The following is a 21499-nucleotide window of genomic DNA, read 5'->3' on the forward strand; positions in this document are numbered from 1 at the left end:
GATTTATGAATAATTTTCTTACTTTTTTTCGCACACAAGACACCGAAACTAGTTCTCGCAGGCAATTTTAAAAATTATAATTTTATTTTTTATAAAAACATATCGTCAGTCGTCGACTATCGCTAAGCCATAATCATGCATTTTGCTAATAATGACTCTTACAATAAATAATGCCTCATGATCTTAGCACCTGTTAATACTAGAAGTTAATACCCGTAAAAAAATTTTTATATTACACTCATATTTTGTCAAAACAAAACCGTTACATGATAAAGCTTGTTGTTCTATTTTTTTATTGCTTGCTCGCTCATTTCTCCCCCTTCTTTATATCTTACATTGTCTTGTATCTCATTTTTTTGTGTATTATTCAAGCATTCAATTTAAGGCACTTAAGATCACTGTTAAGAGAGCAAAAAAAAAATATATTTAATAAAATTTGCATATAAAAGAAGTTTTCTTGGAAATTAAAATCTGGTTTAGAATGGAAAGGCACAGCGAAAATATATAACATGTATAATCGACAAACGACACCTACACGAGTTGTTACCTTTTTTTTTCTCTCTCTCTTGATATTTATTTATTTCGCTTACAACTCTCTTGTCTCGAAGTCTTGGATATATATTCAAACACACATTCTCTGAAGCACATTAACATCGATCATGTACAAAAAAAGACGAAGGAATAAAATGGAATTAAAAAATTATTAAGAGGAGAATTGTTGAAAAATGAAAAAAATTGTTTTCGATCAGTTACTGTGAGAGATTAAGAAGGTTTAGCAATTGCTGCTTATTCCTTTCTGAGGGGGGCATTCGTAAGTGCTGTCTATTGAGAATTGGGAGTTACAGAGCAGAATACTGCATATTTATAGACCAAACAGTGTAGAACTAGCTGAATATCCGACCCTAGGCCGTCGCAACTCTAGTCTGGGGTCAAATTTCATGAAATATGGCCTTGAGCACACGATAGTTACAGAATCTAAGTGATTCGCGATGCAGCAGTGTGTCGTGAAGCTTATCTTAAGCAACACTGGTCTAGAACCTTTCAGGACTCTTAATCAGCGCTTATAGATGCTCCAAACTTATTATAAACCCCAGATCCTCCCCACAAACCTCTTAAAACTCACCTTGAACTCACCACTAAGGACATCACTTACAAACATCCCCTTACTATGATCGTGGAATTTAAAAACTTTAAAATAAAAATTGTTTGTCATTTGGAAACAATGCACATATATAGGTGTTGCATGAAATAGACGCTAACGCTATGGGAACCGACATTGTTGCAAGATTTTAATTGCAAAACTCTTTATTTTTTTCGAATAAGAATTTCGAAAGAACAATTGAAGATTAATGCGGAATTTCAGATTTATGGGGTTCTGTTAGGAATAAATTTTGTAGATTGTAGTTATGGTAATTTTTTGTGCTGCATAAAATATTGGAATTTATGGTGGCAATTTCCGTATGAAATTTAAAGAATTTTTTTTTAATATTTTTTTTTGTGGTTTTTTTTCGGCTTGAAGTGACTTGAGTAAGCTGATTGAAATGAGACTTAGGAAGTGGGTAAATTTATGTCAATGAATTTTGCATTTTTTTCGGTCGTGTGATTTGTTAAAATTCATTTTTAGACTTTCTTCAAAATTTGATTTTTCAATGTTTTTGAAGTTTGAATTTTCAATTTTTAAAGTTTGAATTTTCATCCTAAAAATTTCAAATTTCAACTTTAAAAATTAAATCTTCAATATTTTAAAATTTAAATTTTCAATTTTGCTCAAAATCTTCAATTTTTAAAATTTAAAATCTTCAGTTTTTTAAAGTTTTGAATTCTTTCAAATTTGAATTTTTTCAAAATTTGAATTTCCAAATTTTTCAAAATTTAAATTTTTCAATTTTTGGATTTTCGTAAATTTCTTAAATTCTTACAAATTTTTAAATACGTCTCAATATTCTGAAAACTAATTTCAATTCCAGTTCCCCCAAAAATATTCAAAATTCAATTCCCACAAAAATTCCCAGCTTCAAAAAACAAAAAAAAATCAATTCTATTTCTAAAACAAAAATCTATTAAACAGATAAATGAAAAATCCCCAAATAGGGGAAGGTGAATATATAGCCTTTTAAAATTGTCATTAATATAAATTACAAAAAATATTCAATAAAGGTCTTCATTTAACACCAAAAAATATGTAAAAGAAATCAAAGATCATTTTCAAAATTTTTTGTTCAATTCCAAACATTTATTAACCTTGAATGTGTACATTTGTTGGCATAAGTCATATAAGATTGACTCCTTGTACACACAGAAAGCAAAAAGAGAGAGAAAGAGAGAGACTTGTCTGTTGCGGTTCTATTAAAAATATTGAAATAAATGCTTTCAAAAAGGAAACAAAATCTTGTTTCTTATTGTCACGTTTAAAGCGTCGAAATGCGAAAGGCAAACAATGAACAATTTTTTGATTGATGTTTAAATACGAAAGGAGAGAGAAACAAAATTTTTTTTTATTTATTTAGTATCTGTTTTTGTCCATTCATTCATTAAATTATTGTTTATAAATTGACATGATCTCTGTGTGTCTCCTTTGCCTCTTTATTCAACTTTTTATCGCAAAAAATAACATTTTTTTGAATGGCATGTATGCGTTTCTTCTCCATTCACTTTTGTTGTCGTTGATTGACTGAATAGAACTTTGAATTTACCACAAGCTGATTTATTAATTGAATGCATTTGGGGAGTTCCGGGTAGATTTTTTTATATTGAATACTTTTTTGAAAATTAATTGATTTTTGGAGACTTTTTGGAGGCATGCACGTGTGACTTTTGAGGTCAAGTTTCAAAGATTGGAATGTTTTGTGTTGTTTTTGACATGATTTAGGAGATTGTATGGATTTTATAGCTTGATACATTCCAAAAAAATTGAATTTGAATTTTAACAGTTTGATAAACTGTCTCTGAGGGTCTTTGAGGTCTCTAAAGTTACCTTGTCTCTTCTTGTACCTTACTTTCTCTATTTATCAATTTTGTGAGTTATCTGATGTCTTTACTTCGACAAATTCTCGAGATCGAGATGCTACCTTACTATACATTGTAAATTTTGGACTTTTTGGATTCTTAGTCCATCACATCCTGGACCATTATAAACATCCTAGTACCTTCGTATACATCTCAATTCTTTTGTGTTTGTTCCTTCTTCTTCTCCATTCATCCCTATCCATTCTTATCACTTCCTGTAACTTTCTTGATTGTTATTGCTACCTTCCTCATTCTGCCCTTTATGTCTTCTTTGTTCCTCATTCACTATTACTAGATATACTCTTACAAGACAAACAGCGCTCAATTCATATTCAATCTCAAAACTGCGTCACATACCTACTCAATAAATCTTGAACAATTTCCATACTTAATTGCTTTTGACTGCATCAACTTGCAAAATAATGCAGAATAAATATTAATAATGATGGCAAAAAATAAGGCATTATTGATTAAAAGAATTATTTTCTTCTGTTGTTTCATTCTAGGCCTATTTACGCAGAGTTGAGTTGACAGACATAATGGCATTGTGAAATAAGCAACATAAAAAAAATAATTCATATGAAAAAAGAAGTGAAGTGAAGTAATCGAAATATTATTGCAACAAAGATGGTGCCGCCATTCAATAATAATTGAGTTTCACAGTGAACATACATCCTCCTCTCACGGCTCTGTGTCTCTACGACTTGAATACTTGTTAAGTGCCAATAACAAGAAAAAGTATACAATTTTTTTTTTCAATATCGCTTGTGGTGAAAGAAGTTGCAAAAAAAATAAGGAGAAAAAAAAATTTACAGATCATAAAAAATTGCACGGCGTGCACTGTGCATATAGGCAAGCAACAACAAGCAAAAAAAAAAGTAAAAGCGCTAAAATAAGCTTGCGGTGTATTTTTTTGTATTTTTTGTGATAAATCTTTTCGATGTTATTTAAGTGTTTGCTTGATAAATAGAAGAGGTAGAGGAACCGCAAGAAACAGTGCAAAATTTCCTGCTTTTGATCTCCCTCTTACGAAATAAAGAAGAGCCGTAAAAATAAATAAATCAGCCAAGTGCGAGACAAGCTGAAATGTTGTGAAAAAAAAAATATAAGAATTTCCATAAAATATGGTTCATTGGTTTTTGATGCCATTTATTCGTTATTTGTTGCGGTTTTCAGATTGAATTATTGGACTGAATGCACTTGTAATACAAGTCGTATCAAAATACATACGCGTATAAGCAACATACGGTCAGTGATTCTTAGAATTCACTCGCATCATAAAAAATTCAACAGACGAAAGTCATTTTTTAAAGTTTTTTCGGGAATACAGGAAGGTGCTGCACACATATTATGGTGAGTTAGACGTGACAGAATTCATAAAATGCTCCTATGCATCGACAAATCAACCATCATAAACATGGCTCATGATATTGCATTATTATGAGTGACGAAGATCATGTGAAAAAGAAGGAAGCAAAATGAAGATGATTTTCTTTTATATTCCTGATTGATTCCGTGATTAAATGTAATTTTCATAAACACCGTCTGCTTCTGATCTTGTCTGCCGCATGAGTAGCTTCATCATGCATCTTATTGTACACATTCCGTGATCTCTGCTAATAATGCAGCATGAGTAAATTGATTTCTTTGGTTTATGCCCATTCTGATGGGGGTAAGAGTTTCAATTTGAATGGAAGTTGCGGTTGGTTTTTGGTGAAATTTGAGATGAATTTTGGGAATATGATGAAATTTTGGATTGTTGAGGTATGAACCTGAATAGCTCAAATTGATTAGTCGATCGAAAATCCGATCCTAGGACTACATAACTTTAACTTGCGGTCGGATTCGGTTTAAATGACATCATGCCAGACTCATGGCGCGGCAGAAGGTGGGAACCTGCGGAAGAGAGTTTTAGCGTAGGGTGACAACCTACGGAAGAGACCACATGCTGATAGGTGCCACATGCGACAAACCCCGACTTCTACAAACTCTGACCTAAAGTCACGTCGTCCTGTTTTCAATACTCAGAATTCACATCCTTTACAATCAATACCCATAACTTATGTGCCAAAACTTCACATAAATCTCAAAAATTAACCCCCTCCGGACTTACCATTGTGATTATATTATTGCATTACGATTCTCTTGATCATTTCAATGACGACGATTACGAATTAAGGGATTACAATAAACACATTAATTTAAGACTTTTTATGTAGAAATAAATAAAAAATTTAAAATTAAATTACGTCTTGGGATGCTTCCTTTTCTGTACATAAAAAAAAATTAAAGAAAATGCATTCATGTCGCTTTTTTGATGTACGATGGCCTTCCACATTATTAATATAACATCTCTTATTATGAATTCTTCTTGTTGCTTGTTTGAGGCAAAAGTCAGCATGAAAATTAACGATTTAAGACACACACACATGAAATTAATTCTCCGCATCTCTCCTTCTACCTTTCTCTTTCTCCAACAACATTTTATTTATTTGTTTATTAAAGGTCAAGAGAATTTTTCATTTTTTTAATTTTATATTTCCTGTATCTGAACATCAATTAAATGAGAAATTCTTTCACCGTAACCTATTATCTGCATCTAGTTCCATTTTATAGCCCGAACAGCACAATGTGTTTGCTTGGGGACTGCTGTGTAGCCGTAATTAACGGTTGGATGTGAAGTTGCCCTTACGGGCATTACGGTGCCTTTTTATGACCGAAAATTGAGGTTCCTGCATACTTTGTGCTTACTTACTCACTTCGCAAGCCGTACAGCGATTGTGATCCATAGCCTCCATCAAATGACCGCATTGTGCTGCTCGGGCACATTTAATTCTTATATTGTTGGGAAACAATCATGCACAATTTTGTGGGCAGTGTGAATTTAATTTTTAATTCTTTCCTAAAACATCAAAGAGAAATTTCTTTACAATAATGATAAGAATAGAGTCACATTGTGAGAATGGATAGCTTTTATGTGAGCATTTAAAACATTTTATGATTTTTAAAATTATTGACCGTAAAATATGATCTTAATTTGACGACACCGAGACTTGTTAGATCTAAAAAATTGTGAATCTACATTTTATATTGTTTTTAAATGCTTTTATAGCAAGCTGTATAACAAGCGCGAGAGCCCTTAAAATTGGTAATATCTTGTTGTCACGAAAGCTGTTTAAATTTATACTTTCTTGGAAATTGTTCTAATTTTTTATGAGCAGCTTTGGGAGATAATTTGATGACTCATGGTATGATGTTGGATGTTCACACGTTGCTTTGTCGGTGATGGACTGGGTTTGGTGTGTGATTGAGGAAAATTGGTCATGCTAAATTATCAGAATTTTAGGGTATACTTATTTAAGGTTGCAGACTGTAGAGTCGATCGTTAGTGAATTATCTTCTTTGATTTTGGCCATGCTTGATTTTATACTTATGTGTGCATGTTTAGTGCGAGTTACATTGCCTTTGGAGATCAAATGTGGTTCATGACCTTCTTTAAATGGTATTTAGAGATGGAAGTGGACATTTTGCAGATCCTACCAATGGATGGCCCGAACAGAATCAATTAAACTACTAGAAATGATATTATTAGCTATCCAGATCAGTTCAAATCCAAGAATTCTCTTAATCATCGCCTCAAGCTATTCTATAACTAGATCTAACTACCACTCAACTCCAACGACACAAAACCTCCCAAAAATCATCACCAGAACTCAGGTAGATGCTGTAATTCTCTCCAGCAATTCTCATGCCCATTCACAAACAGAACCCTAACCAATTTAAATAGATAGAATCAGTACTTCCATAAATCAACAGTTAATAACATATTTAAAGTCAAATATCTTTCATGAATCTCTTCAAATAAACTCTATTCTACAAAGTCTAACATGCTATGAAGTGATGTGATAAATTGAAGATGTCGATGAACAGCAACCAATATTTCATGGCCATATAATAATATTAAACTACCTATTTCCATTCTTTCTAATCGAGTTTCACTGTTATTGGATTTGAGAGAATCAGCAATCGAATAATATTTTTTTTAAAAATGTTCTTCAAACATCACAGCTGGATACATGAGTGAATTATTCTTCTTTAGATTGTTTCCTTTCTTGCATTCTTCAGATCCATACGATCAGGTAGAAGAGAAAAAAATGTGTGTAGCTTGTTATATCGCACCGCGCAGAATTATAATGCATAAATTAAGTTAATTTTCATCTTTTTTTCATTCTAATGCTTCGTCAAATACACGAACGCACAGGCAAGATGGTACATGATGCCAACCAAATGGTCCGATATCCAACTGTGATGTGCCATGCATAGCGCCAATATCTCTTAATGAATCAATAAACAACAAGAAAATTTGTGGCAGAGGCACATACAGAGTGGTCTCCGCATAATGTGCCCTTATTACCTGAACAAGCCTCAATCATCGATAAAAAGAAGAAAAAAGATATTTCTGTTATGCGATGTGAACATACAATAAAATGTAAATAAATAAATTATTACAGACTCATTCGAATTGGGTTAAACTTTCACGTCGATTGCAGGTTGCCGTAATGATTCAAGATTCAAAATAATAATGTATGAAGAGATATGGAGGAGAAGGATTAAGACAATCAGTTGAGAATGCTCGTGTGTGGGGAGTGGAGGGTTGGTATAAAGCGCATTTTTGAGGAAGTGCCTGAAATTTTGATTTTGAGGAATTGTTGGTCAACAATACTATTCTATAGCCTACCAGGAAACAAGAAATAGCAAAATAGTACAGATCCAGATCCGATGTTGATCTAATATTAAATCAGTCCGACGCTCTCTCCAGTTATAGATCCTAGTCCTGCATCCATCTTAAACCTCATGCCATCTCTGTCGATTCATATTTAGTCCACAAAACTTAATCATTCATAATAACATGCCTCATGTCTCTCTAAATCATAACTTTTACTATCCCAACAACTTCTCAGCACATTAGCTGCTCTAGTTCCAATAATATCTAACCATTAAGAATAATAATCACTACAACACAAAATTCCCGGATGATTTTGCATTAATTTAATCACAGATCGACCCACAAACTTGCTAACAATTTCATCGAAAAAGCAAATTTCATCCTACAGTGTATCCAATGGTAAAAAGCAACTCCCTTTTCTCCACGAAAATTATGCTTGTCGAAAGAAAGTTGCAAATTCCTAGCATGCTGCTTATGCCAAGATCTAAATAGATCTTAATATATTAAACTGAATTAATTGAATCAAAGTATTTTGTATAATAACGGTTGATTCTACTTTATTCAAGTAGTTAAAAATACTTTCATACAATTCTATTTATTTATTTTCATCTTTTTATCGTCGTTTCTTAAACTCTTTACAAGTTATATTGAGGGGGGATTGTGCGACAATGACGTCTGGGTTTCTAGGGATTTGAGGGTTAATAGGGTGTAGTGAAGGGAGTGAAGGGTGATCATTTCAGTCACTGAGAGTGGCTATAAAGGCTTGTTCGTTTGGAATGCAAGGCTTGAGATTAGGTTTGGGAATTTAGCTTCAATAAAACTCTAACAAATTTAGGATACTGCCTTAAAACGAATGATATTGACCCAAACCTCATGTCTAAACCATTATTCCACTTAATTTCAAGCTTCACGTGACTAGGGAATGTATCTAGAGCGGTTTCTACTAAAATTAGTACAGTATGACAAGGTAGACTCATACCCCTAGACAAATAGGTCTATAGAACCACTTTTCAAGCTCCTGAGACTCGAGGAAGCTGAAATACTTTAAAAACCACCCAAATTTCTAATCTACGTCACATGCGAAAGTCCCCCCAAGTCTTTATATTGTGACTAAGCATAAGCATGCCTTTCAAACGAGCACAACCTCACCTTCATTAGATATTAGATGAGGTAGAAGAAGAATGAACACAAAAAAATTGTTAACAAGAGAGACTGGCAAAGAAAAGAATGAGCAAGTTTAAGACTTGTAACTTGACGCTAATATAAGTGCACTCTTATAATAATTTTCATTCACTATAATCATCGAATACGTATGTGTACAGTGAAATGGCATATTGTTGAGTAGAAAGAGAGATGAAAATTCCACTCATTATTATTAATGATGCCACACTACAGGACGATAAAAAAAAAGTAGTAAGAAATCGTAATTGACAATTTTTCTAGATTACGCAAAAATAAAATGCTGCTTTTTTTCTAACGGAAAAACTTTTTTTTAGTTTACGTATTGCAATTGAGATTGTATCAGAGACTCTCTGAACTGCATAATGCTGGATAGTCATTGAATTAATGAAAAACGCAATGGAGATTAAGAGTAGGAAAAAAAGTTTTTCAATTAGTTGGAGATGTAGGAATGAAAAGAGGATTGGAATTGACAATTGATAATATGGGAATAAATTGTTGGATTGTCATTAGGGTTGGCATATGCTGTATTATTGTTGGGATGGGATGCGATTGTATTTTAATGGAAGATTATGATGATCTTAAGATTGTTGTCATGGTTGGAGTTTAAAGAGCTTCCGATGCCTTGAATTTAACAGTTATGTAGGGATAGAACTAGCTTAATTCAGTTTTGAGGACATTTTAAGTGTCATGAGCCCCAAAGTTGAGTCATGAGCCTCTAAGACAGTAGATCTCAATCATCCGCAACATGTCCATAGCCGTGCCATGATTCCGCCATGTATCGTGGACTACAGCTTGAGAATCACTGGCCAAAGCACTGAACTCTCTAAACAAGCCTCAATTTTTCCACAAAAACTCAAAAATTCCCACAAAAATTGATTTCTCAGCAATCACATTCTTAACTTTCCAATCCCAATTCACATAAATGATCCAGCCAACAATAAGCAACATGCAAAACCAGATCTCAATTAACAGAAAAACGGTCCATACCCCCTCAAAACTTAAACATTGCACAATCAACTCAAAAATCAAAATCCCGCACAAAATTCCGTAAAATTTAATTTTAAAGCCAAACAATTGAGAAAAAAAATGTTTAAAGACCACCGTACCTCTCATAGCATTTTCTCTTACATCGCGTCATATGGTAGCGAATAAATTATGAAATCTCATTCTTAAATCAATTTTATTCACTTAATGGACAATGGTTACTTTTTCATTTCATTTTGCAGCGTAGATAATCTAATTTTTCTAACTGTAAGGCACAAAAGAATTTCTTAACTGCTTATAATTCAACAATGAAATTATTATAACATTGAATAATCATATTCCTTTATGACATTGGGTATACTCCATAAAATGTCTCTTTTATATTCGTTCAAAAGTGAAGAAGTGCCAATAGCACTTGAAATTTTGCTTCAAGTGTTTGAATTTGAAAAGATGTAATTTTATTGAATGGCAATTACTGAAAGCTTATAAACTACTTGCGATATAAAAGAAAAATTTTCGACACAAAAGCTTAACGTTGCGAAAAAAATAGAAAATGGTAAAATTTTAACTATGTTGGGGAATTATTGAATGAAATAATGTGGATTGGAGTTGTAAAATAGTTGGATTGGCATTAAAATATTAAGTCTGAGCTTTGCATTGTCTTGTGTTGTGAGAAGTTTGGGCTGTTTGAGTTATTTGATTCTGTTACTGGACTAGGGATAGATATGACAGAATTTCAGGGGTTGACCTTATATTCTCAGCATCATCATGGGTGTATTCATGGGAAATCACATGTTTAGTCCAAAAAAAGACCATAAATTTTGAGATTCATACAAAAAATTGAAATTTCTGGCTATATCAAAAGTTTCCTAACAATTTCTCGAGGTTGAGCCCGAGGGCTACCCAAGAAGTCTCGATCTAGGCATCGTTAACTCTTAGCCACGCCCTTGTTAGGCATCAATTTCAATAATTATAATATCTTACCCCACATTTCGCAGGATATCCTATTATCCAATCAAGAATAATAAAATACTAACTGCAAATCAACAAGCTCTTCTCTAAAACCCCGGCACGAGCAAGTTATCTCATCATTATCACAACATTGTTGCCTTTTATATGAATAACAAATGCATCTGGAACTTCTTGAAATTGCAGACTTAAATCATACATTTTTATAGATGCAATTCAATGTCTATGCAATCTTACTCTTTACATTTTAATCTGGTATATCTAGAAATTAACATGCTAGCATGCCAGCAGCCAATCTAAATATAATTTGCATTTTTTATGATTTTATAACCTGTCTTTATTGACACTTCAACATATTCTCATCATAACTTCCAATTAGTGCATAAAAAATAAAATTTAAATTTTTAATCCACTGACACCATAAATTTAAATTCATTAGAAGAGATGCATCGCAAGGCCGACAACTCACACACAGTAGAATTGATAATTCAACATAATTCTATTAAGTCGTCGTCTATGCTGCCACGAATAAAAATGAGCTATTCATTAATCTTAAGCTGCTTTCCAACAGACTCACTGTCAAATAATCAAAAGGCTTAAAACCTGAATTATGCCATGAATCTTGTTAGAAGAAATGCTAACGGCGTAGAGAATTCTTTCTACTGTATAATCCACTGTTGGAATCAGAATTTAAAATTAATTAGTTGGAAATATTTTGTTGTTTGAGATCTAATCTAGAGAGTCCAAAAACAGTCCCGACAGCTTGCGAATTGAAGAAGAATTTAGCAAGACGTGAACTCGTTTAGGAATTTTTTCATATTTTTCTCGCAATTAAGAATTTTTATGAATAAAATGGGTCATAATTTTGGCTAAATTGATCCGAATTCTGAATTTTATTTAATTAAGTGTGAAAATTTTTACCAAAAAAGAGTATAATTTTCTCACCTAGATCTAGATAATTAGGTGTATTTATCCAACGATGAATAATTTGTATATTTTCACGCATTTCATTGCAAAAAAATATAAATTATGGAGAATCTGCAAAAGAAATTAATTCATGAATTTAAAAAGTTTCTCGCAATCAGAAAATTTCTTTTTTCCAATTTAAAATGTATAAAATATTAAATGAGAGGATGGGGTCGTTTGTAAGTGACGACTAATGAGGATTGTTATTGACTCTCCCTTTTTTCCCTTCTCTTAAAATTGCTAGGGTTTAATCACTCTCTTACGCTCTTACACGATGGGAGCGATAGTGAGATTAATCCCTAGCAACGTCAAAAGCGGGACGGGAGAGAGGATCTAAAACGCAATGTAGAACAACATAGAAGAGGTGAGGGAGAGGTTAATCTATTTAGGGATTTTAGATTTTTACACGTTAAAACCCGTACAATTTGAGGAATTTGGATCAAATAGAGATTGTTTTCTCTGTACAAGTTGATTTCGGAAATGGTCGGTTGTAAGCCCTATTATCCCTAGCCTGATTTTGGGGATGCCACCCTTCAGACAAGGTGGTATGGATAGCCTTTTACTCTGTACTTTAATATACATATCCCGGCACATAACATGGTCGCCGGGTGTATTTAATGATATTAGGGAGTACCACGAGAAGGTATATACTTGACATTAGGTTAGTTTCGGAGTCAGACTTTGGCTTCATCAATTTCTTTATAAATAAGATCAAATAGAGGGCATCAAATCCCCCAGATCATCCCAAAACAAGAGTCCATAAGTCCCCATACATCATACATCATTCACACTCAATCCCTCCACTAGATACCTGCTGATTACATTCAATTGCAATAATTTATGAGAAGAAAATCGTTGTGAGAAATTAAATTCTCTATTAAAAAATCGTAATGAAGCGAAGGAATAAAAGAAGGTTGTAATTCTCATCTGAGCTTCCACTTTTTCTTCCATCCTCATCATTATGTGAAACTCATTTCCAATCATTCTGTAACTACACAAAAAAAATAAAATAAAATTGTATAAAATTTAATTGATATTGCGCTGAGAAAATTACGACGATCATTCTAAGAATTTTATTTCCAAAAAAAAAATAATATAAAATAAAATTTTGTTACTTATTTTTTTGTGTGTGGACCTGGACAGAGTCAACATCATGTGAAATAAAAACAAATAAAAAAAACATAAGAAAAATTGTCTGCTCGATTGCTTGGAGGTAATTAAGGATTGCGTGAGATTAAAATACCAAGAGCATCAAAAAGAATGAAAAAAATAAAGGAAGAACCAAAAAATCGTCTCTTTAATGATTTAACAGAAACATTTACATCACGTTTAACGAGTAGCCAGGAAGATAAGGTGGAGAAGTGGAAGAAAAAATTTCGATAAAATTAATTTTTTTTTTTTATTTGTTTAATTTTTTTGGTCAGATTCCTTATTTGATTGGATAATTTAAGGTATAAGAAATTAAATTTAAAGGTAATTGGAGGGAATTTTTCAGTTTCTCGAATGCGTTTGTTGATTTTTGAATGTAAATTAGAAGACATTCAATGTGATTAATGTTAACATTTACGGGAAACATTAACTTCAATTAATTTCTTATGCAATTTCATCCATAAATGTCAATTTCAATGCAAACAATTAAGAAGGATTTATTTAACATTTCCTCATCAAATGCTCATTAGCTTTGGCGTTGTGTGGATGTTATGGGATGGGGAAATTTGCATTATTGCACAATTTAAGTCCAATTGTTTGGGAATTCATGTTTTATTCATTTTCAAAGCTTAGATGCACCAGTTTACGAAAATTCAAATTTTAACAGTTTTCTTAAATTTAAATTTACACGGATTTATAAAGTTCAAATCTTAACGATTTTCAAAATTTAAAAATTAAGCAATTTAGAAAATTTCAAATTTTAAAATTCAAATTTGAACTAGTTTTGAAAATTCAAAATTTAACGGTTTTCAAAAATTCAAATTCTGTCCCTTTTTTTTCAAGACTTGCAGTTCATTGAACCTTCACTCAACCTCCTTTCCAACTTATAAAGCATGTTTAAGGAGTCAAATTACCATTTACAAACCATTCCCTAACATCCAAAATATCCCCATTCATGCTACAACATGCTGTGCTTCATTTCGACACAAAACTTTCTTTCCTAATGATAAGAAGGATTTGCTGATTAGAAACGGCCGTTCACCATATCAAATGTTTAACCCTAATTGCTTATAAATGACATTACGTAAGCTTCAGCAAATTAGAGATTTAAAGACTGAATAGCAAATAGTGACAGAAATTTTGCACAGTTTGTGGTCTCAGAGGATGTATGGCTATTTCCTATCGAATAAAAAATATTAAGTTATAACCTGAATGTTCGTAATTTCAGCCCACAGATTCAACTTAGAAAATCATTTCTTTTTATTACAGAAATGTTAATTTAATGCAATTTTTTAGCAAAATAGTCTATAAATATTGGCATTTTACAAGTTATGTGAACTTAGTCTGACGTAGGTAGAAATATGTATCGAGTCTAGCTGATTCTTAATTTTATTAGTCATTTTACGACCAGATAAAAATTTTATCTTGTTGATATTTTGGTATTTTGAGTGGATAGAGTTGAGAATAGATATTCTGGGCAGCATGTGATGCTAAGTGGACTTGGGGAGGTAGCCACATAGACAACGACTTAAAATTGAGTCAATGCTTTAAAACAACGACTTAAAAATGAATCAATGCTTCAAAACAATGACTTACATTTGAATCAATGCTTCAAATCAATGACTTAAAATTGAGGCGTTGCTTCAAAGCAATGACTTAAAAATTGAGTCAATGCTTCAAAGCTGTGACTTAAAATTGAGTCAATGCTTCAAAGCAACGACTTGAAATTGAGTCTGTACTTCAAAACTACGACTTAAAATTGAGTCAATCCTTCAAAGTTACTTACAAACACACTTAAAGCAGTCACGTGCAGCTCGGTATGAGCAAAATGGAATTCAATTTTACGACTTTTTCTATCATCAAGTAAGGCTGAATATTTAAAGTAAGCATATTGAATTCTAAGGAGAGTCTTTTCGACTCCCGGGGAGAAAATTTTTTGGCAAAAATTTTTATTGAATGAGCATCAGTCCATAAATTGCTTAATCATGTGCCTTGAGAAAACTCAGTTCTTTACCCCAAACATACTTAATCAATTAGTTTCAAACAAGCATTAAAAACTGAGTCTTACTAATTCTGCGAAATTCTCACCAAATCGCGAATTGGTGAACAAACTTTCTGCAAGAAAGAATTAGGCAAATGCCCGACATGACAACATCCTGTAATAAAAAAAAATATTCATGTAAATTTGCCTTGAAGGCACAAAAATGTTGTTGCTTTGTTATCAGATTCTCTCAAAACATTTCATAAGAATTAAGCACATTAACTTTAAAAATCTAAGACCAAAAATTCCCCCAAACCCTATAATTTTTTATTGAAATTCTCTTATTCCATAAAAATTTCACATGACTTCAAAGCAGGAACAGAATTAAATAAAAAAAAAATCACAGCAATTTCCCATTTACATTATGCCATTATATGTTGTCGTTTGTTAAAGAGAGGAATAAACAAAGCTTTCATACAGCTACCCACTCCAAGTCGCACTTAAAAGTAAAAATTATACATGAGATGAATACAGGCTGTGTACATTCGAAAAAAAAGAAATGAGAAAGAGACGTTGAGGTACCGCAACAAGAAACAGCATTATGTGAAAAAAAGAAATTAATTTAAAGTTTTTTGTGGATGATTGAGAGACTTGAGCGCAGTTTTGTATCAATAATCGGCTAAGCCAATTTCAACGGATTTCTAAAATTCATAATTTTAACGGTTTTCTCGAAATTTGAATTTTAAACTGTCTCATTAAGTTTGAATTTTTAACAGTTCTTTGAAATTTGAATTTCAAACCGTTTTGTGAAATTTGAATTTTTTAACGGTTTTTTGAAATTCAAGTTTATTAATATTTTCTTGAAAATTAAATTTTTAACGTTCTTTAAAAATTCAATTTTTCAAATTTTAAGAATTTTTTTTAAAAAAATTGAATTTTTAACGCATTTTTGAAATTTAAAATTTTAACGGTTTTTCAAAATTCAAATTTTTAACTTTTCTTTAAGAAATTTAAGATTTTTTCAAAATTAATGCAAACAAGGAGCTCTAGACCATACAAACCATGCCATCGCATACCTCACCCAGCCATCCCAATCAATCGATATCATTAACATCCCATTCCACTTAATTCCGTTCGAATAAAAATTATCTTTCTTTTATTTTTTCATTTAACTTTTTATATACATTTTCTTAGTTTGATACTGATAGAGAGACAGCAAGAGAGTACGAAAAGATAAAAAAAAGAAGAAGACATTTTATTACGTTTTAATGCTGATCAGAACACCCAAAAAGCTTTCCTGTTTGAGGGCGTTTGCTAGTGATGTCCATATCTCAAGTCATTTGACTTTATCAGCCCATTAAACGAATCTCATTCCTCGATATCTGTTCGGTTTTATGGATGGTGTATCGAGGCTCGATGGGAGAGTTTGAGACGTCATCATGAGATACTTTACCTCATTTTTTTCGGCTTTTTATTTCACTCATATATTCTTACATAATTAAGAATTTAAAATAAAAATTGTTGTTTTTGAGGGCCACAGCCTATTTATATATGAAGACGATATATGTGGATGGTATGTAACGAAAGAAATGATGATAAACCAAATGATCATAATGGAATGGAGAAGAAATGATACACTTTAATATTTATCTGTTTGTTGGCGTCTGCAGATTATTTCATAGCTTCAAAAAAATTTACAAAAAAAGCAGCAGCAAAGAGGAAAGTCAAAAAAAGAATCGCTTTGGGCAGTCCACATCTAATTATAACTTTTGATACGTTCTTCATTTTATTTTCGTTAATGAATTCTCAAATCAGACAATTTCTGCCACGATGATTAACGTAACATCTCTACTGAAATGCTTTTAAACAATAGCAAATAAAATGTTTGTGTAGTGCGAACAGAACATTAAAGTGATTTAATCACATTCCCATCAGCATCAAGCTGAAAATGTTATGTATGCGACCCATTCTCTATTCGACAATTGACGAGCTTGTACGGTATACTGAGGAACAAAACGACATAAAGTTTTAAATTAATTTTTATTGCCTACTGGCAAATATAAAATACAATTTTATTCCTGTACATATAACAATCAGCAATTCATCCAATTAAATCAGAGGATTTATTTATGGAAATTCTTGGTTACTGTAACTTCTATGTGAGGTGCGGTGTAGTTGACGTTTTGGAATTAATTGAAAAAATTGTAGAACTATGGGATACTGGAACTATAATAATGACTGGATTATTCTGACAGTTTCTATTGATTTTTTGGACTTTAATTGAAATTAAGTGGTGCTGTTATTGCATTCTTAAATGTAGTTTTAATCGCCATTAACCTAAAAGGGCAATAATCCTTAGAACTAGTTATTAACTAGTCATTAATTTGACTTTAACTAGCTCTAATCCATTTTTGTCCAATAATAAGAATTGCTATTGAATGCGATTGATTGAAGTGTTCACGATTATGGGAATCGAACCTTGCTACTCTCGATTAGTGCTTTAATTTCTCGACTGCCGGCTTTTAGCATTTTAGTGGACAATCTCAAAAAATATGTGCAATTAAACTCTGTAACGATGGAGTAGATGATAAGGTAGCCTTAAAACCATCGAACCTGACTCAAATTGACCAATATGCTAAAAAATTTCAAACAAAATAAGACTGAAAGCTACAGCATCTGTACTCTTAGACAATATTCTCTTTTCCATCAGCAAGATAACAAGATGGCACTTAGACAGTCACAATCTGCAGTTCTTAAGATTGAAACCCTTCCATTCCAACCACCTGGAAGTCCACAAATCCCCCTTCCCATTCCATAATTTACATCTTCCAATCACATTTACATTCCTAAATGTAAATCATTTTATCCATCATAGAATGATAGATTTTACATAGCCTGACTAAGTGCCATAATATACATTCAATCAACACCTGACAAACAAGAACTTATAAGTTTGAAACTCTTTTTAGATGACAAGTTAAATGCTGACAAGTGTAAATTTAATTCTCATTTTTGTGAATTTCTGACAGATAGCTATTATTCGTACCTGACAAGCTTGTTCACTGGTGTTGAATATGAGAGAGGCTCAGTTAAATCTGTAACAAGTCATGGAAATCATAAAAAATGGATTTAAAGTATTCAAATTTTTAAGATTGATGATTTATTTTGATGCTGTGACTAATCAGCTTGACAGCAAAAGATGAAATTTTTAGAATGGACAAAAATACATTGTTGACCTAATAATTTCCTCATAATGATCTCGTCAAATTTGTTATAAAGATTTATGGTCTATCCATATCTTTAATATTATGGAAAGTTAATTTTGCTGTGCAAAAAAATTTCTAATCTCAGTAATTTATTAAATTTTGTTTTCTTTTCATTTTTTGTGGGTTTACGAGTTAATTTACATATGTTGATGATGTCCTGATATACGGTCGTTAAGTGTAGGATGATTTCACGCTGAATTTCGAATGAATGCAAATGTTTTTGGTTTGGTATTGAATGGAGCAATTATCGATAAGATAAATGGAATGATGTATTGGGGTTTATTGGGGGGTTTAGAGATGATCAATTGAGTCATTGGAGTCATTGGGGTCGTTTATGGATGACGTAGTGGTTTATGAAGTGCAGTTCCGTTTTTTGACTGAGATCCAGTGTCTTCTGTCTTGTTTTGCACATAAATAACCAAATTATCAGTCAAATCAAGAACAAAGCCCAAATTCCAGTAGCTCCGACTTTTCATAGACATCTCATACCTTAGAACCTACAAATGACCCCATTAGTCACTCAATATAATCCACAAAATCATCAATTCACCGAGAATCTCAATCATCTATGCAAATTCGACCTCAAATGAAAACCAAATCAATTAGTTACAGAATGACTGTACAAAATCATGTGACGTGCAACATTTATGTCTATGAAATTAAAAAATTCAAGACAAGATCAGAAATTAATTCAGCATATCTGAGCTATGTTAAAGCTTTTAAAGTCAAAACAAAACTCATAAAAATTTGACTGTTAATCCTCAATAATTTTTAATGATTTTTTTTGGGGGTTATTTGGATGTGATGTTCAATATTGATTGAGTTTGGGGTTTGGGACGTGTTGGTTGGTATTATGGGTCATGGGTTAGAACGTCTTTGAGATAAATCTACTGATGCGATCTGAAATCGCACGACGCGATCAAACTGCAATTGTCGCCATAAATCGCATTTGCAGCCTCATAATGGGTCGGAATCAGTCGTTGTGCCGCTCTAGAATTATAAATCAAGCTAGCCAAATGAAAGCCTATCCACTTAAGACCATTATCTTAGAAAACATCATAACTACACAACTCCCTTTATGAACTGAAATGCATATTCATAAATAAATTAAAATATCCAAATTGGTCCATAAAATTAATATGCAAAACATTTCCTACTAAGCTTCGATTTCACTTTCGAAACACTAATAAATAAAGTCAGTATTTATACTGCCCAATAAATCAAAAAAACAGAACTGTAAAGTTAAGGATAAAAAAAATTGTGAAAATGAGACAGCACAAAAAAAAAAAGAAGGCAAAGTCAATCTTTTTTTGGATACCGGAAAATTTAGAATTCAAGGTCTATCCAAACATTTGGATTTTGGACATAAACAACTTTCACTATAATGCTAGAACGACCTGATTTTTTGCGTTAGATTTATTGTCTATATACACACTTTGCATGTTGAGGCTTGATTTTAAAACAATCAATCATCGTTCGACAGGCTCGACATTTGAAGTTTAATGTCTGAGAATCAATGGAAACATGTCAAATGAGCAAAATATATCTTATAAATATTTATTTATTTGTTAATCTCCTACTTAATCTTATTTCTTCTGTCTTATTTCTCATTCTAGACGATGTGGCTCTGCAAATTCAATCAACGACGACGACTATTGACAAAAGTCTTATTTGTTTTAGTCTTTCAATTGATGGTGATTGGAATTTATGGTAAATTGTGTGAGGTTGAAACGGGACAAAATAATATCATCGTAGACATTGAGGAGAGTCGCGGTAATGGTAAGTTCATGCCTGTTTTTTTATTATTTCTCTATTCATATCCACAAATCGAGGTCATTTTATTGAATATGAGGAGAATTTATTGCAGAAATATGTTGTAATTGGAATTAAATCATTGAAATGTTTTTACTTATTCCTACCTCTTTATCGCGATTCAAGAGATGTCACATGCACATGCAATGTGATGCTTTCAATGCACTTTCCATTTTTATTTTTTTAAACTCAACGACTCTTGTACACATAAAAAAGTATAAAATAAATGCCAATGATATAGAGGATGATAATGGTGGATAAGTTATTGTGATTCGAGGAGGGCATAAGGCGCATTTTCTTGTGCTGGACAGGTTATGTAGGTATGGTATGGCTGAGCTTCTTATCTGTGGTCAAAATTGCTCACTATTAAAGTTGAGTTTACTTGAAATTAGTTGCAAGCATTCCTAAAATTCCTGGAATCAAGGATTCTTCAATGGATTCCCTTCCTAGTATTATCCATATCAAGTCGCAAAATGCAGCAAATCTTATCTTCCGTCTTAAAAATGTGACAAAACCAGCTTCATGGTATCTTCGAAGCACTTTCGTGTGTTATCGTAAATACGACGACATATCGATGCCTTAACTACTTTGGTGTGCTGTTCGGGTATCTAGAATGATCTCTCATGCATGTTATCATACTCTAAGTTAGGATTCGGTCAATAATCGAAAACCGGCACATCCTGCGTCTTAGAAGTACTGACAAGCAGTTTTCGATACAGTTTAGTTCATCCAACGCTGCAATCCTGCACTTTTTGTCTGCAGACCTGCAATTTTAGATAAACCCGACATCATCTCAGTCTCAGTACACATAGTATTACCAATTACTCCTTACTTGCTTATCCACTGACCCCCTCAGATGTAACTCACACGTAAACACACCAAAAGAACGAATAAAGACTTGACAATAAATATTGCTATTAATAAAAATTGCACATTAACAATAAATTGACGAATAAAACTGATATCCAGTGTGTGTAAAAAAGGAAAAGAGAGAGAATTAAAAACCTAAAAGTAAATGAGAGCTTCAACGCCCATAAATGGAATATGTCATGAGTAAAAAAAATTAATATTGTATTAAATTTCCTTCAATAAGAGAAAGAGAGTCTACATATAACAAGATAAGCCTTCATGTGTGATATTTAACACCTCGAATTGCCATTATCGTGATTATAATAATAATAATAATTGATAATTCAAATTAATCATCTCGATTCCTTTAAACATGCTTTTATTTTCGATTTCTCATTCATGGGATGTTGCAGAAGTAAAAGAAAAGTATGAAATGATTGCAACTTTCGCTTTCTGCATATTTATGAAATGTATCCCATACTTACAATTTTTACTTCTTCTAAAACAGCTATCAGATGACATGAAAATTGACTGTGGAATAAAAAAAAAGCGAAAGTTTAATATGTTCACGGACTCACAAGAGTAGCATGTGAATGTATACATGTATAC

General features: G+C 32.2%; 1 protein-coding gene across 3 annotated transcripts in view; it reads left to right on the forward strand.

The window, feature by feature from the left end:
* Nucleotides 1-21499, forward strand: part of LOC139086441 (cadherin-99C-like) — a 60803-nt gene that overhangs the window by 19667 nt on the left and 19637 nt on the right. For 2 of the 3 annotated variants that reach the window (XM_070634899.1, XM_070634900.1), the window contains exons 2-3: nucleotides 3513-4359; nucleotides 19846-20008. In XM_070634899.1, coding sequence (XP_070491000.1) covers nucleotides 4357-4359; nucleotides 19846-20008 — 166 coding nt within the window. In that variant the 5' untranslated portion in view covers nucleotides 3513-4356. The remainder of the gene's footprint in view (nucleotides 1-3512; nucleotides 4360-19845; nucleotides 20009-21499) is intronic. The other variant, XM_070634901.1, reaches the window with a different exon arrangement.

Source organism: Chironomus tepperi, unplaced genomic scaffold (assembly GCF_022539635.2).
Source record: "Chironomus tepperi strain 1889 unplaced genomic scaffold, CSIRO-AGI_Ctep_v1 contig_85, whole genome shotgun sequence".
In the NCBI taxonomy this organism is placed as follows: Eukaryota; Metazoa; Arthropoda; class Insecta; order Diptera; family Chironomidae; genus Chironomus; species Chironomus tepperi.